Source organism: Lepidochelys kempii, chromosome 7 (assembly GCF_965140265.1).
Source record: "Lepidochelys kempii isolate rLepKem1 chromosome 7, rLepKem1.hap2, whole genome shotgun sequence".
Taxonomy (NCBI): domain Eukaryota; kingdom Metazoa; phylum Chordata; order Testudines; family Cheloniidae; genus Lepidochelys; species Lepidochelys kempii.
The window spans coordinates 4,837,551-4,853,812 of NC_133262.1; the positions used below are offsets into that span (position 1 = coordinate 4,837,551).

At 38.7% G+C, this 16,262-nt stretch overlaps 1 protein-coding gene across 6 annotated transcripts in view; it reads right to left on the reverse strand.

Moving 5' to 3' along the window:
- Positions 1–16,262, reverse strand: part of CADPS (calcium dependent secretion activator) — a 389,515-nt gene that overhangs the window by 114,729 nt on the left and 258,524 nt on the right. For 5 of the 6 annotated variants that reach the window (XM_073350980.1, XM_073350977.1, XM_073350982.1 and 2 more), the window contains exons 12-13: positions 8,284–8,420; positions 2,472–2,659 (exon numbers count right to left, since the gene is read on the reverse strand). In XM_073350980.1, coding sequence (XP_073207081.1) covers positions 2,472–2,659; positions 8,284–8,420 — 325 coding nt within the window. Of the gene's footprint in view, positions 1–1,246; positions 1,412–2,471; positions 2,660–8,283; positions 8,421–16,262 lie in introns of all 6 variants that reach the window. The other variant, XM_073350983.1, reaches the window with a different exon arrangement.

The following is a 16,262-nucleotide window of genomic DNA, read 5'->3' on the forward strand; positions in this document are numbered from 1 at the left end:
AGTCTAGCCTGGCTCTAAAACAAATCATGCACATAGCCTGAATATTCTTTCAAAAAGGAATCACAACAAGGAATCTAAGGAACTTAGATACTCTGATTTCTGCCTGAGCCATAATAATAAATTAAAGATACAGATTTACAGATTTTTTTAGGCCCAGGAAGGACTACTGTGACAATCCAGTCTGACTTTCTCCATAACGCAGGTCAGAGAACCTCACCCAATAATTCCAATAATGTCTTCATCAAGCCCATAACTTCTGTTTGAACTAGAGCACAGGCGTCAGAAAGACATTCAATCTTGACTCAAAAATGACAAGTTCTGGAGAACATAACATGTCCCTAGGTAAGACACTCAGTCTTTGGTTTCTAAGTCAGATGTATGGCAAATGGTCTCGTTAGAGCAAAAGAAAGCTTAACACCACAATCAATCCATGGTATGGGACTAGTCTAGTGTTACTAAAAACCCAGCTTGTTTAGAGATATCCATTTTGTATTATTTATTATTTGTCTTACAATAGTACCAGAGCCTCATCCAAAATTGGGACCCCATTGTGCGAGGCACTGTGCAGACAAAAAATGAGTTAACAGATTGCCACATCTTGCCCATTGTTTTTAATTCAGCACATCCCTCCCCATTTACTATTCCCTCGACACAACAGGATAGAATAGCAGTCTACAGTTGGCAAGTTTAATATGTCCCTGCTGTTGACATACACACAGTGGTCAGATTCTGCTCTCAGTTACACTGGAATCAACAGAGTTACATGGGAATAAGAAAATCAAAATCTGAACCCTTGGCTGCTGTAAAGTATGATCCAAAGTCCAATAAAGTAAAATGCAAAGCTCCGATTTACTTCAGTGCATTTTCAATCAGGCCCTATATATCCTCAAAACAGAGTTAGGTTTCTGCAGTAATGCATCCTGTGGATAGTGGAATTAGTATTAAAGAGCAGAGAACTGCCCTTAATAACCTTGTAGTGATAGGCACTCTTATTTCACTGGTATCCTCTCTGTTTAGGTAATTTTTGAATACTCTATTTCTAATACACATTTGAAAAATCACAAACTCACTGGTTCCCCAAATTGCTGGATGCTCTTTTACTATCATATTATTAAATCTGCCTTTTCAAAAGCTTCTGAGCCCTGTAAATATGGTAAACGCAAAGTGCCCAGTGTGCTCAGTGATTGAAAAGTTATTATATATTACAGAATACAATTCTGTGCATTGGTCTCTCTCTCTCTCTTACCTTTTCGGCTCTGGATTCGGCTGGGATTTGGAATCTTTCCTTTTTTTGGACTCCTTTTTGGAATCCTTTTTTGTCTCCACTTCAGTGGCAGAGGGATTCAACATTTTGCCCCCCTCGCCGTCTGCATTTGGTTGTGACCCACCAAGTAACTCTGTAATTTGTTGACTTTGGGGAATGGTTGGGATGAGTTTAAATGCACAGGATAAAGCCAGCAACAAAAGTGAAAGAAGCAGAAGAAAGCATGAAAAAATAAATGAAAGAAAACAAAACTGAAACCAAATAATAAACACCAAAAGATACAAACTTGCAAAAGGAAGTCAGAACTAAAAAGAAAACAAGAAACTAAATACTCTGTTTCCATGACAAGACATATAAAATTAACTGTGTATCGCATGGCAGTCTCAAAATATAAAATCCAGACAATGTGTATCATAATTCTGGATGATGTTTAACGGAGAGTTTACAAAAACACATAATTATTTTGTAACACTCTGTTATTCAGTAGCATATGCAGAATAGAGTGCGACATTTCAGAGTATATAATGCAACTTGGAAAACAACCTCAATGCAAGAAGCTGCAACAGCTACTCTAGCTGTCAATAAAACAATACAGAAAAGGAAACGTAGCACAGTGACACTTTTTGCCACAGTATGTTTGCCACATTTGAGAGAAGAAAACAAGCAAACTATGAACTTGAAATTGCTCTGCAACAACAATAAGATGTGGGGGGAAATTTTCAACAATGCTTAAGCAAGTTAGGAGCCAACTTTCAATTGGATGTAGGCTCCTAGGTGCCTAAATCACATTTGAAAGTGGAACTCAGGCACTGGCAAAAATGCTACCTGTGGTAACTTGTTGGATGCTCTAGTACATTAATTAAAATCAATGTAATACATTCTTTATATCCATTTATGCATGTATGACAATGATACAGATTTCAGTTAGGCATCCAAATATACATTAACAAGAAGTGTATCTTGAGTTTTCTGAGCAGAAAAGTTAAAAATGATCATTTTGGATTCTGTATGCACATTTTTATTGCTTTCATTTGAACAAGAACAGAAACAAACAAACAAACAAACCAATTATGCCATCAGAAGAGCTGCTGCCAAACATCCAGTATGAAAACAAGTTGGGGATTGTTGTGCATTATCCAAGGAAACCCACATTTTAAAAAGTCATCCCTTGCTGGCATTTAGTTGCTAGATATAAATGATCCCTTACCTGTTGCCATGAACATGTGATGCACAAAAGGCAAAGCTGTAGTGAAGCAAGGTGGGGTCAATCATAGCTCCGCTTTCTGCTCGTTCCAGTAAATCTTTGAGGTAGCAGAGATGTCTGTGACAGCCTCTGACTCCATTTCGTGCACAATACTCATCTAGCACAAATACTTGGCCAGGACTGAACCAGCCCTGTTTAGAAATAAAGAGACTTGATTTTAAATAGAGGTTGTTAAACACAAGAGTTATTTGATTTGGAGATGTAATGCTCCATTGTTCTTCTAGACAATGGAAACCTAATGGTTGGCAAAAGACAAGGGAGTGGGCCCTGTCATTCCTAACTCAAATAATACACAGGATAATTGCAATGAAAAAGCATTAAAGTAACATTTAAGAAAAATGTAATTCAAAATGCTGAAAAATGTTTCAACTATTCTAGTTAATGTGAGGACTCGGTATTTATCGTTAGAAAATTCTTTTATCTTTAAGGGTAACCAAAGACTTGTAGAGCAAAATAGCACAAAATATTTACAACACTGTTGTGGGGGAGATTTGTATTATGCTCTTCCCTGGTTAGAGCAGATAATTATTCAGTAATGACTTTTATCTCCGTATCTGGCAAGTACAGGAATGTACCAAAGACACACAAACAAGGTTCTACAGTATTAGAACCGGAAGATTCACATTTCCCTCATTTCCGTGAGGAGCCACTCGGATTAGACTCTTTGGGGACAACTAAGGTAGAACATTCAGCACCAGTCTGTGAAGTCATTAGCTAGAATAAGAATTTTCTTATAGAACCCTTTCAAAATGCTGCAAACCCAGCAATATTTATATGGAAATTTGGGTGCTAAACAATTGGTAAGATACATTTCTGGAATGCATCAAACTGCAAAGTCTTTCCTCTTTTAATTTAAAAGTTCCTGCAGCGGGCGGGAGAGTGGTTGAGGCAGTGCACTGCCCCTATAGGCAACTTCTTTGCCACCCCATCTGCTACCCCAAATGCTACATCTTAGAAACAACGCTGCTGTGAAAGATTAAAATATATTTTCTACCACTCAGATGACACCAAATCTTTTCTAGATGCCAAAATAGCTGCTTTGAAAAGAGTTGAAGAAATATCAATTAAGAGCTCAGTCAAAAGACATAGAAAGGGATTTGCTCATCCTTGTTGGGCCAACTCCAAAACAGATTGAAAAAAGCACTGAAATAATGAGGGGGAAAATCATAGATATAGGAAATAGATACAGTTCATTTTATTACTGGGATCACCAGAAAATTAAGGTACAGAACAATGCAGAAGAGATGCCTGTAGAAGTCCTTGTTTCAATTGGTCTTTATTGGTCCTTTGAGCCCAGGGTAAAAGTCAATTTCCTTGTCTTTCTCTGTTTCCCTTTGTTACATACGTTGATCTTTTATCCTCCTCTCCTTCCCCACCCCCGCCGCAAAACTGAGGACTTTGTAGAAGAGGAAACCAGAAGAGAGGATAAGAATTAACTTGAAAGATATATGTGTGGCTTTTGAGGCATTGTCACAAGGCGACTGTGGTCAGCCCCACCTGTGGCACACTTAGCTCATCTTCCCCAGGTAGAGAAAATGGGCAAAGTCACATGACAGGCAGGTCAGGTGGTAAATCAGACCCCTTCAGGGGTGGAGATTAGACAGAATCCTGCAGGAGTGCCGAGAGAGAAGGGAGACTCCAGGTAGGAAGTGCTGAGTGTCACTGCTCAAGAGAATCATACAATTCTATGGATGGTCTCACATGAGCCCAGGAGGGGTTGAAGAGAGAAGACAGACCCTCAGGAAGGAGAGACAGTTTGAGACTGGGCGGAAGATGTTTTGTTTTGGGTGTGGCTACCCTGGCAGGAGTGGACTTTTTCCTTAATGGTGTAGCCAGATGCCCATGTCACAACTGAAAGTGAACCAGGCTGGAAGGCTGGGGGTTCCTGAGGCAGTGGCTAGCCTGAAGCCAGGCCGAGCAGGAGGTGCTGCCGCAATTACGATTCATGTCGTAGCAATGCAATGAATGTCCTACAATGGATCTGATCCTTCAGGTGGGGAGAGATCCAGGCCTCACTGAAGTCAGAGAAGAGACTCCAATTGAGTTCAATGGGGCCAGGATTTCACCCAAGGAGTTATGGCCGGAAAAAGATGACAGGATTGGGCCCAGAGAGTTATCCAGACTTGGTTTCCTGGCTGTGAAGCCTGTGGAAGCTTCATGAACCTTTCACGGCCTGCAGCTCCGGAGGTTGCTCTTTATTCCATAAAATAGAGAGAGTGCTGCTCACTCTCTCTTTCAGAGCAGCGTCCCAGGCTCCTGGGCATGACAGGAGGAAAGACGCTGAGCATTGTAGCTGGGGGCAGCCTCTTCCACAGCAGAATGACAGAAACCCTGGAAAGAGTCTTACAGGGACTCAGTGCACAGCCTCATAACACGATTCCCTAGCTGACGATTCCAAAACCAGAGCTCAGATGGGGCGCTGAAGAGGGGCCCACTTGTCTGAAGATGTCGTCTTCCCCAAATCAAAGTGGATGCATGGCAGTCAGGAGGACGACAAATGGGGTGTCCTCCCATAACAGCTGTAGGTTGGGCAGCAGGCTCCTCCAATCTAGCAAGAGGGGGGAAGAACCCTTGCAGAACTGGGAGAGGAAAAGCACTTACTCCCAAGCAAAGCTGTATTTCTTTAAAAACAGTGGGGAACGGAGTACAGAGGCATGCGGTGGTGGTAGCTTTCTCCTTTGTTCCTCTTCTGGTATAGCTACAAAGTGGTAGCATATGCTGCTCTCTGTCCAGCCCCAGCATAGGATCCTGGATTTGTAGGACACATTACTGAAAGACTGGTAGCTTTTTTACATGCATTCCCTCACACCCTCAGGCAGCTCCTGGCCCCCTACTGGGTTTTTGCCTTATGCACCAGAGTGTACATGTCTGGGCCTCGCACCTCAGGCCAGCCATGTAGTGTTCAAACTGTCAGAAGGTCTCCCAGCTGATCTTGGCTGCTGTGATGGGGTATAACGTGACCGAATGTATCTGCACTCTAGACCTCTGAGCGTTCTAATGATTCTCATCAACAACAACTCGAATTGCACCCAGAAGCGAATGAGAAGCCTAGACAGAAATGCTAAGAGTAGCAGGCACCACTCAGGAAATGGAAAGGGCACACTTGGCATCAGTTATAGAGATGGTGCTCAGGAATTTTCCGTATGTACAGTTTACATTTTTTGTTAATGGACAATGGAGTTTCTGCAAAATTGAAACTCTCCATGGGACTTAGATTCTGCTGAAATTTTTCTTTTTTTCCATTGAGAAAAACAAAAAAAAATATATTTAGTTTCAAATAGGTTTCACATTAAACCCTATTGTGGTGAATTGCCTCATGGGAGTTGTAGTTCAGGCCCTTCACTGTCTCCAATGGTCTGGGATTCCTGGTAGACTGCCTTTCCCATTATGTAACACAATCTCTATTTTGACTGAGTAGTGTGGTGCATTGTGGGGATTTGGTGGTTGCAGGGGCATCCTGGGAGAAGTGGGCCATGTAAGGAGCATGTTCCAAAGGGGGAGAATGGAGGCATCCAGTTTCTGTGTAAAATTTCAAGCGTACCCCTAAGCAAAAGGCAAGTGTCCAAGCTGAAGGTACCAAAGCCATGGGTACTTCCATGAGCTCAACATTAGGGAGGTACAGCTGCAGTCTCCTGGCCAGAAGATTAAAGGCAGCGATCCTAATTGAAAATCCAGTAGCAAGAGGACCCTATGGCCATAACCGTGTATCCTTTGGGGAACGGTGGGTAGATGCACTCAATAAATGGCACGGGCAACACTCCTGCTCCTTTTCCTTAAATGCTTCTCTGTGCCAACAAGCATAATTTCTGTCTTATCGGAAATGGGTCACAGCCAGGTTGTTTTCATACAGATACCTGTCCTAGAAGACTGGGACTGTGGAATCTGGGTTCAGTGGAAAGGGGACAAAACTGAGTATCGTTCTCTGTCTATCTTTCTCACCACCTTCTCCTGCAGTGCCAGTCAACATTCGCACACACTGAACAACAGAGGTGACAAACGAAGAATTCTGCAGCACCCTGCACACTGAAGTCCTATGGGAGGAAGAGCCATTGCCCATCACCCTTCTGGAACCATTTGGAAAGGAAAGGGGGAAGCTACTGAAGAGCCATTCCGACAACACTGCCCAGACAAGTCAACAAAACCTTACAGCCAATGGCATCAAAAGCTGCTTACGGAGCTAATAAGGTCAACACAGTCCCTTTTTATGAAGTAAATCAATCTCTGAGGTAAACACAGTTCCACAGCCAGGTGTGAAGCCACACTGAAAGGAAGGACAGAAACCTGTGGAATCCAAGTGTGGTCAGAAAGGGTCCATCACCACATTCCTTGAAATGGGGAGGTTTGAGATAAATGATGAGACTAAGCTCCAAAGATCCATGTGCCTTAGTGCTTATACGAGCCCCATCGCTCTAGTGGCTTCTTAAGCAAGGGCCCAGACACCTCTTTAATAAAACGTGTGGCTGGCAGCTTTCCTCTTGAAGAGAGACATTGTCAGTAATGGCTTCCATGCTTCTCCCTCAGCTGTGAGTCAATCTACCATCCCCTTAGTCCATTGCAGAAGAGGAGTTCCTGGATGCGGTAAGATGGGTATAGGTCACTGACAAAACAGAAGAGAGCCCTGTGGTGTAGAGGTACTGGCTAGGTGAAAAAAAAATGTTTAATCCTAATGACAACCTCTGGGTGCTTTACAGGAGTATCACTTGCTTCCAATACAAGAAAGTACAATACAAGCTCAATTTCAGAGCTTATGCCCTTGGTAGAAGGTGAAGATTTTTGGCCCACCAAACATTCCATCTACATGAAGAGTTAACTCTTCTACTGAGACTTCCGTGCATCATTTGCAATGGGAGACCCAAGTTGTCCTGCTGCTGGGCAAAGTGTGCACTCAGGTGGGATCAGGATCTAACCCCTCTAGAATGCCATCTGCATATTGGGCCTGATACAAAGACCACTCAAGCCTATGGAAAGGCTCCCACTGACTTCTAAGGGCTCTGGCTCTTCTAGCATTTCAAACACTGTAAGTTACTGTTCATTCTAGAAATCCACTGTACAACTCCTGTACATTAGTATTTATTTGTATTATCGTAGAACCAAGGAACCGCAATCAAAGATCAGGGGCCCATTGGGCTGAGCACTTTGCAGCCAAATAACAAAGACAAGTCATATTCGGATAATCTTAATATTTTTTTCTGTTTAATCAGTGGTACCAGATCCTGCAATCCTTTCTCATGTGAGTGATCCCGACAATAGGACTCCTGAATGAATATAGATTACAGGATCATGCCCAACATTTGGTAACTTCTCAGACAGAGCAAACTGTTAGCTGCTTGGAACCCGACTCATAAGTACGTACAAATACTGGGGTACATGTATTCTGGTGTAACTACACTGACAAGGGGGATGGGACCATACCTATTGATTTTTCTCCTGTACCGTCATCTGTAAAATTCTGTAGGGCAATGGTGCAAACTGCAAAATATCATTGCGGCAGTCTACAATATTTCTCCAGCTGTGAGTTTGCCTTTGCAGGAGCTAACGTTATAAAAAGTGTGAATATAAATTATAACACAAAATTGCTACTGCAGTAGAACAGTAAGTTATTGCCTCTTAAAAACAAATACCTTTGGGGGACCAAATTCAGAGCTGGCAAAAGCAGGGACAACTCCTCAGGCAACATGGGAGCAGCACCCACTTGCACTAGCTCTGACTTTCTTTCCTGGTGTTTATATCACTATAGACCAAAGAATATACTTGCCAGACAAGAATACGAATCATTAAGTCTGTGGTCCAAAGTGAGGCGCTGAACCATCTCAAAGAGTGAAGCGTGGTCAAAGTTACAGGGGTTGGAAGAGATAAATTCATCCATGCCATGCTTTTGAGCTCTATCTGCATCTGTTCATTTATACATATAGAGAAAGACACAATTTAGAGAAATATAGCACATTTTATTTGACATACACACGAGAGAGAAAAATATACACCATGAAGCATGAAAGCTAAATAATTCTCTTCCCCTATATTGCCATTCATTTTTATTTCCCAAAAATATATTCTTCACCTCCCATTGTCAACTTGCATCACATTTTGACTATCTTATTGCATTCAGGCCAAAGCTTTTAGAATTAACATCTTGTCAACTGCTCATTATAGTGCATTTATTCTGTATTTAAAAACAGAACACAAACCCAATAACTTATTCTGTATCTTACAAAACACAATAAGCTAACAGATTTTTGGCTTGCAAAAGTAAATTAACTCCTATTTAGTTATTTGAAATTAATTATATAATAGATTCTGCCATTCTAGTAAAGTTATGTCTGTAGCAATTTCTCTAAATTTACTAGGCTTTCTAGATATAAAACCATCTATAATTTTTGCATCAAAATGCCAATATTTGTCTCTCCCAATCTCAGATTTTTTTACAACAGTTTTTAAATGCTACCTCAACGAAATAAAAAGATGCTCATTTAAGCATTGCTGATAAGTTAAATTGAGATGTAGTTTGTTGTCACGGAGGAAGTAGCCTGATAGCGTGCAGATTCAGTTAGCCATTTCAACAGACAGACAGAATTCACTCTGCTAGGATTATGAGCTGCCATCTTTTGTGAATTAATAGCCTCAACATCTTCACACTTTTCTGATGTGGGTGATGTCTATCGGCATAAACTCCTAGGGGCTAACTAATTAATCTCAACATATATAACTAAAATTATAGTAAATTCACCAGTGGAAACAAGACAAAATATTCAGTGTAGGTGGGGCCAAGAAGGGATGCCTAGGCAGTAGCTTTGTTCTATGGGGAACGACTGAGTTAAAAGACACTTTTCACTCTCCTTTTGCATTTACTCAAGTTTCCTGCTACATGGGTTCTCGCCAAATCCCTCACAAATAGAGCAGGGTTAAATCTCACTCTGTTTACAAGTCCTAGGGGAACTGTGTGGTCTTGAAACAATTACGGAGGCTGAAAGAGCACAAAACCACAGTCAATTAAAATTTAGTGTTTCTTAGTAATAATTTGGTATTTATATTTGTTTCTAAAGCAAACTAACCCTTTCCTATAAAACACAAAAATATGCAACTTAAAAAAAAAACAAAAGTAAGACTTAAATGGAAGCAAAGTATTCAGTTAAATATAAGATTAATTAAATATTTAACATTAACCTATGAAAGATGGTGTCATTTTACAAGATGTCTTGGGAATGTCTAAACCCATAGATATTACATCTATTATAGAAGGCACTGTCTACGTTTTTCTCGATATTCTGCAGTTAAATATCTTGATAGCATTGCCCATCAGAATGACAACATCGATTCAAAACGTAACATTTCAATTAACTGTGAGCAATACTTAATTCAGCAGGCGCTTGTAATCATTTTGATTAGAAATCTGCTGAACAGCCATTGTGGTTTAGAACATATTCTACAGTACTGGGGCTAATTTTTTCTATTTTGTTCAACATAAAGATTCCCATTTGCCATCTATCTGCCTCTTACCTTACCCCCAACTGGTTTTCCCCCTCTGTGACGCCATGCATCCAGCATGGAGATGAAACAGCAGGTCCATTTAGAGTTGATGCTGCCTACGAATTAGCTAGTGTGTGTTGGCTCTGAGGGGTGGGGCAGCCTCCGCAACATGGAGAATTAGCGCATCACCTCCATGACACATTTAGTCTCCACCAGCCTATGGCATAGGATCTAAAGTGCACCCCAAGCTTGGGTCTCTCATTGTAGCACACTATCAACACACCAATAGGCTGGTTTCTATCTATTTTGACAGATTATGCCCCATCATCTCTGTCCCTCTGGGCCAAGATCGATTTGATTAATATGAATACACTACTAAAGGTTTTGTATCTGCTGTTTTCAATTCCACATTCTAGTGCCCATAAAATAGCTTTACAATTTTAACAGATATATCAAGGCTTTTTTTAATAGATTGCTGCTCTCAAATTCCCTAGAGTAGACTGCAAGCTGACAAACTGGCTGGAGGCCTTAATTTGCCAGTTCTGCTCAGATATTTTATTACTTTTCAATTATGAGCCAGAGTGCACTGTCAATCTTGTTGTTCAGCAAAGAGGATACTTTCTCAGCCTTGAGTAACCCAACTGGAAGTTTTAAGGGCCATTTCCCTCTTTTTTTGTTGAACCTCTTTAAACTGATCTGCTAGAAAATATTTAACTATAAATTACTGCTACTTTCTCCCTTTCACACTCATCTGGGATATCCTTCAATTTCTGTTCACGAAGGGGACATGAGGCAGATCCTCAGATTGTGTTAATCTCATAGTTTAACCGACTTCAATGGAGCTAAGGATCTGCTCATGATTTTAGAGACCTCTCTGATCAAATATAAGTTTATAAGCAATCTACACCCGACAGCAGAGGACCCATACAGGTCCCTAGGCACAGCCCATGAAGTTAAGTGATCAGTAGGCTCTTGCCAAAGTCCACTGCACTGTGGTAAATTGAACGCAAAGACAGTTTTACTTTAACTAGTCTTTGCAAAGCAATGCCTTACCCAGCTCCCAAGTATGTACCCACTTGAAATCCACTCTATTACTCCCAAGTATGTACCCACTCTATTACTCCAAAGATCTCACTGGCTCAGAATGACCGCATGAAGAGACAGTTACTGTACATGGTATTTTATGAGCTTGACTGACCAAGATGTATTCCAAAGAAGGGCAATTTGCATGAGTTCTGCTCATTAAAATTATTTAAAATGTGACCATTTCTGGCACAGAAAGTAAGCTTCTCGACAGCAGTCCTCATCATGGCTCAGTGCTGCAGCTCTCGTCTCCACAAAACCACTCATCATGTTCTGTAGTTGTTTTGTGTAGTAGGACTGCAGAGTCAGGTGCACACAAACCACCATCTTGGATCTAAATTCAGAAATGAGGAAATTATGTTTTCAAGAGGAGGTCTTTCGTGAAAATCAAATGGGATTTGAATTGGAGATGTCTTTGGAAAATGATTCAACTGCATGTTACACACACACATATTTAACTTAAATAAAAATATTGCACTGGTCTAGCTGCTCAGAATTCTCTGGACCATTTAGGATATGTCTCAGTAGATAAAATAATTACAACCCTACACTAAGCTTGCCTTCGCTTACTGAATTATTTTATATTACAAAATAAATGCATCACTCAATCTGCAATTTGCTTTTGTATCTTGATTTTTTAAAAAAATTATTCCTAAAGCTGAATTTTAGAAGCCAATTATACCAAAAACATTTGCCTATCTAGGAAAAAGCAAAGCATAAATACATTGCCCCAACCGCCTCAGACAGGCATTCACGATTTTAAAGTAACAACTACATCTTCATGTAAAATAATGATTTTTTTTAATATAAAAGAGTCATCTTTCCAAATAAACAGTTTGTACCATTTGAACGTGCTTTTAAGCAAATTACAAAATAAAGGTAGATGGCTCAAACTCACACCCAAATTGTACATATAATTTGTAGACACTTTTAATAAATCAGTTGTTTGGCCTTATGACTCTAATCTGTTCTTATAACAATGATAATTAAATAAAAAGAAAGAGAGAGTGTTATGTGCTGTTTCTGTAATTTACAATCCCTTTCCAAGGTACTTTGCCAAGTTAGTTGGCACTTCTTTATTCAAGGCCCCAAGACAAAATTATGCTACAGGCCAAAAAAAGTTGTTTTACATCTTAGACTGACTAAAGTTATACTGGCATCACAAACTCTATTAACCTTCTTTCTTGAAAACTATATGCTGTTGCCTTTAACACTAAACTCTGAAATTTACATGATTGCCCTTCTTAATACATTTCTCTTATTGCAATTTTATTTTATTCTACTTGTAGCATTACAAAAAACCGGCATGTCTATCTTGTCTGCCTTAGCTATCCTTACTGTGATTCTCTGTCAAACACATATTTTGTATATATGTTTGAAGTCACAGTCTTAAAAATCTGTCAATGTTAGCAAGACATAGATATATTAAAAAAAAAAAAAGGAAAAAAATGCCCCACCACTCTGTTCTATTAGGGCAGTCCTTCTGTTATTTACAACAGTCAATTGAAAGCAACAGACAAAAAGGTCAAACATCTCTTTCTTGCTATTTGTGTTTTTGGTTTTGTGGTTTTTTTTCCCCCTGGTGTCTTTTGCTACAGTAAGAATTTAGGCAGATTCTGTTAAGACTGCTGCAGTTCACAACTGGGGACAAGCTCCATAAAAGAATTCTTGTTATAAAAGGCTATGGGTAGCCATTTTATTGTAAGAATTTCTGACTCCAAATTATTTATTTTCAGTAATGAGTGACTTTGTTTGAGTACCAAGGGCAACTGAACATCCAGTAAATTTTACAACACATTTGTTTATAAAACTGTAAATTAAAAGGTGACTTTGTATCTTACTCATCTGGAAAATGTGTACTTGTCATATCTGCTTGACATTACAAGAATGAAGATGTGGTTTGGACGGTAACAAACAATGACACTAGTCAACCTCATCAGGAGACATGAAATAAAGGAATGACAATGATTGATGGCAGCTATTCATTTACAGATATTTCTAGAAGAGTCTTTATTGGCATGGTCAGACTACAACGCTAAGTTTTTCAGTAACTTAACTCTTCTTCAGCTATGCACAACAGTGGGAGAGAGGGCAAGCAAAACTGCAGGCGAACTCCCTGCCCATTGTGTTGTGCCACACAGTTGACTGCATGCTTTGAGGAACAGCTAAATTTCTCCATGGTCTCATAGATTAAATAGAACTTACAGACACTCGCAGAATGACTACTTGTTAACAAAACACCAAAAGAAAGTGCCTAGGAACCGAGTTTTGCTTGAATCTGTAGAACTGAAAACACGAGCTCACGCTGCTAGTGTTCTAGTCAAATAAATAAATAAATAAATAAAATAGGACTTAAAGCACCATATTGTTGTTTCTTACTGAATTTCTGGCAATGCTTTTTGTGTCCCTTCCTCTTTATGTATGATATAATGTTGCCACTGATCAAAAGTTAATCCAATTAATATTTCAAATTTTACCATGATTATGCCCCTCTCTGCAAACACCTATGCATGTAGCTTTACTCACCTAACCCATCGAGAGCAATGGGACTACTCAGGTGAATAAAGTTACCTTCAAGCCCAAAGTTACAAGAGCTCATTTTCAGTATTGTTCCTGCTGTTTTAAATAATGAGAATATTCTGTCACACTTTTTCTTACTTGGTTTTACTTTTCCCTCTACTGGATATGAAAACATATTTTACAACTTCATTTTAAAGATTTAATAGTGAGTAAAGCATTTTACTGTAAATTATTAATTATACTACATCTTGAAATGAAATCTAAGTTATCCAAGGTTCAGTAGTTAAGCGAATTACAGTTTATAATATGTGATAAAACCAAGTGGTTCACAGAATAAGTAAAAATTAGATTTTAGAGAAAAGCTAATTCTAGGATAAAATATGTTTTTAACTGTTTTTGAAAATATTTTGAATTTAATTATGGGGAAATATTCAACTGTTTTTAATAAGTCACTCGTGCTTTTTAAAGCACAAAAAAGTGATTTATAGTCTATTTTAAATGCATGCAAGTTATGTGAGAAGTGAATTAATATTTTAATACTGCATTCCTGCAATGTAGCATCTGCAAGTTGACAATACAAGAAGACACAGTGTTCTCATGATATATATAAAATTTATTTTATATATATATATATATATAAATAAAGCAATTAAAGCACATCAGACCCAAATTCATACATTCTTTCTTTCTTTCTTTCAAAAGTGTTAAAATCCTTAATTTCTACCAAGTCAACATTGTGTGGCAAAGTTGGATCAGAATCCTCATCAGACATCCAAAAAATGTTAAAAGACAAAAGAAAAGAAAAAGCAGTAAAGGAGTAAGAAGGGGTAAAGAAATTCTGCCTGCAACCTGGGGGTACATTTATGCAAGAAAAAAAAAGGAGTATTGTTTAATGCTCAGGAGGGTAGATACCACCTGCTCCTTCTCATAATTGCATTCAGAATACTCCAGATACATATTTGCCAGCTCTCACAACCAACAGCTTCTACTCCCTCTTAAGTAAAGTGTGCACTCACCATGTGTTTGAGGAACAGCATTTTAAACATGAATAAAGAATTAGTACAGTGTATATTTTATTTAAGATTGAACAAATAACTGAGGAAAACATTTGTATTCCACAAGTTTAAACTATTATCTTTCTGTTTAAATAAGTATCTTTATAGGAAAATAACAAAAAGAGGATTAAAAAGCTCTTATAGCAATTTTCTTAATTTATTATATTTAAAAAAACATTTCTTTGATAGAAGAATGACATTTGAGACCACATGCTAAACATTCATGTATATTTGTTTTTGGGAATCGGAAGAGTCCCTACTGTGACTAAACTATTTTAACTCATAGTGTATTGTCTTTCCTGTCTGGAAATATCTAGAGTAAACAAAGAGCTACAGTTTGCTTTCAGAATAACCCACTCTTGATTTTACATGATCAGAAACTGTCAAGCCATGAAGACTCATGCTTGGATGTGCAAGGAATGTCTTTCTGTTTTGAGATTTGTTTCTTTGAAGCACACCTTGTCTTGCTCAGTTAGGCCTCTTCAGGTTTACTACCCTACCTTTCTATTCTTTGAGGTGTCCATGGTTACCCCCACACTACTGGTGCAGTACACCATGCTAATAATTGGAACGGAAAAAAATGATAGAGTGCAAAATGATCTGTTTTCAGGCATTAAGCAGTCAACTAGATGTAAATTCCATGAAACAAAAAAAGGCATTATTTACAGATTTATTGTGATGTTAATTAATATTTACGTCTTGGAATGAAAAATAGGAAATGTTAATGATTGGCTTTACTAAGAGGATCACTTGATGCCAATGTGAAAGCCAGGGAGAGAAGGCAATTATGCAAACATCACATGCATCCTAATTTCAGTATGGAAACTTACATTTCAAACCTAAATTCAGGAAAATAACATGGAAAGTTTTACTACAAAATCTAAACATGAGAAAGATTTAAGTGAAAAATAAGCACATTGCATATGTCAGATAATCTAGTCTGATTATCTGAGCTGTGCTAGCTACAGGGAAGCACTTACCCTTGAGTCCAGCTAGAAGTTAGCAGGGTAAGAAGGAACAAACCAGAATAACATAAAGACTAGCAACAAGGCTCAGGAAAGCAGACAGGAACCCTAACCTAGCGCTAAAGTACTTGGGTTCAAGCAAAGAATGAAAAAGAAAACTTTAAAAAAATCCCCAAAAAGAACAACGACACTTACAGCTGAAAATTTCTTATGAAGCTCAATAAACCTAGCCATTTATTATGTTGGAACAAATAATTACAATCTCAAAACAGCCAACTCTTGGTATATGATGTGGTTAACAGCCATTAAATATAACACACATTAAAAATGAAGTATAATCACAAGTGGTATGTAAAACAATTACTGACCAATCTTTAACGTTTAAAAGAAATTTTTTTCAAAAAATGAAAGCTGAGTATGATTTTTGGGGGGTTTAATGTACTACTGACATAGAATGGACAAAGATTGGTACTCCCATACAAGTGACCACTTTTATGAAGCTTAATATATTGCCAAAGGGTGTAATATATCTTGGCAGCATTATTAACTACAGTACTGTACATCATTTCAACAGTAAACAAGCATGGCTTTGGGATTTTTCTCTTATAAATGCAAATATTTGAGAACAAGTAGAGCTTTGTGTTAGT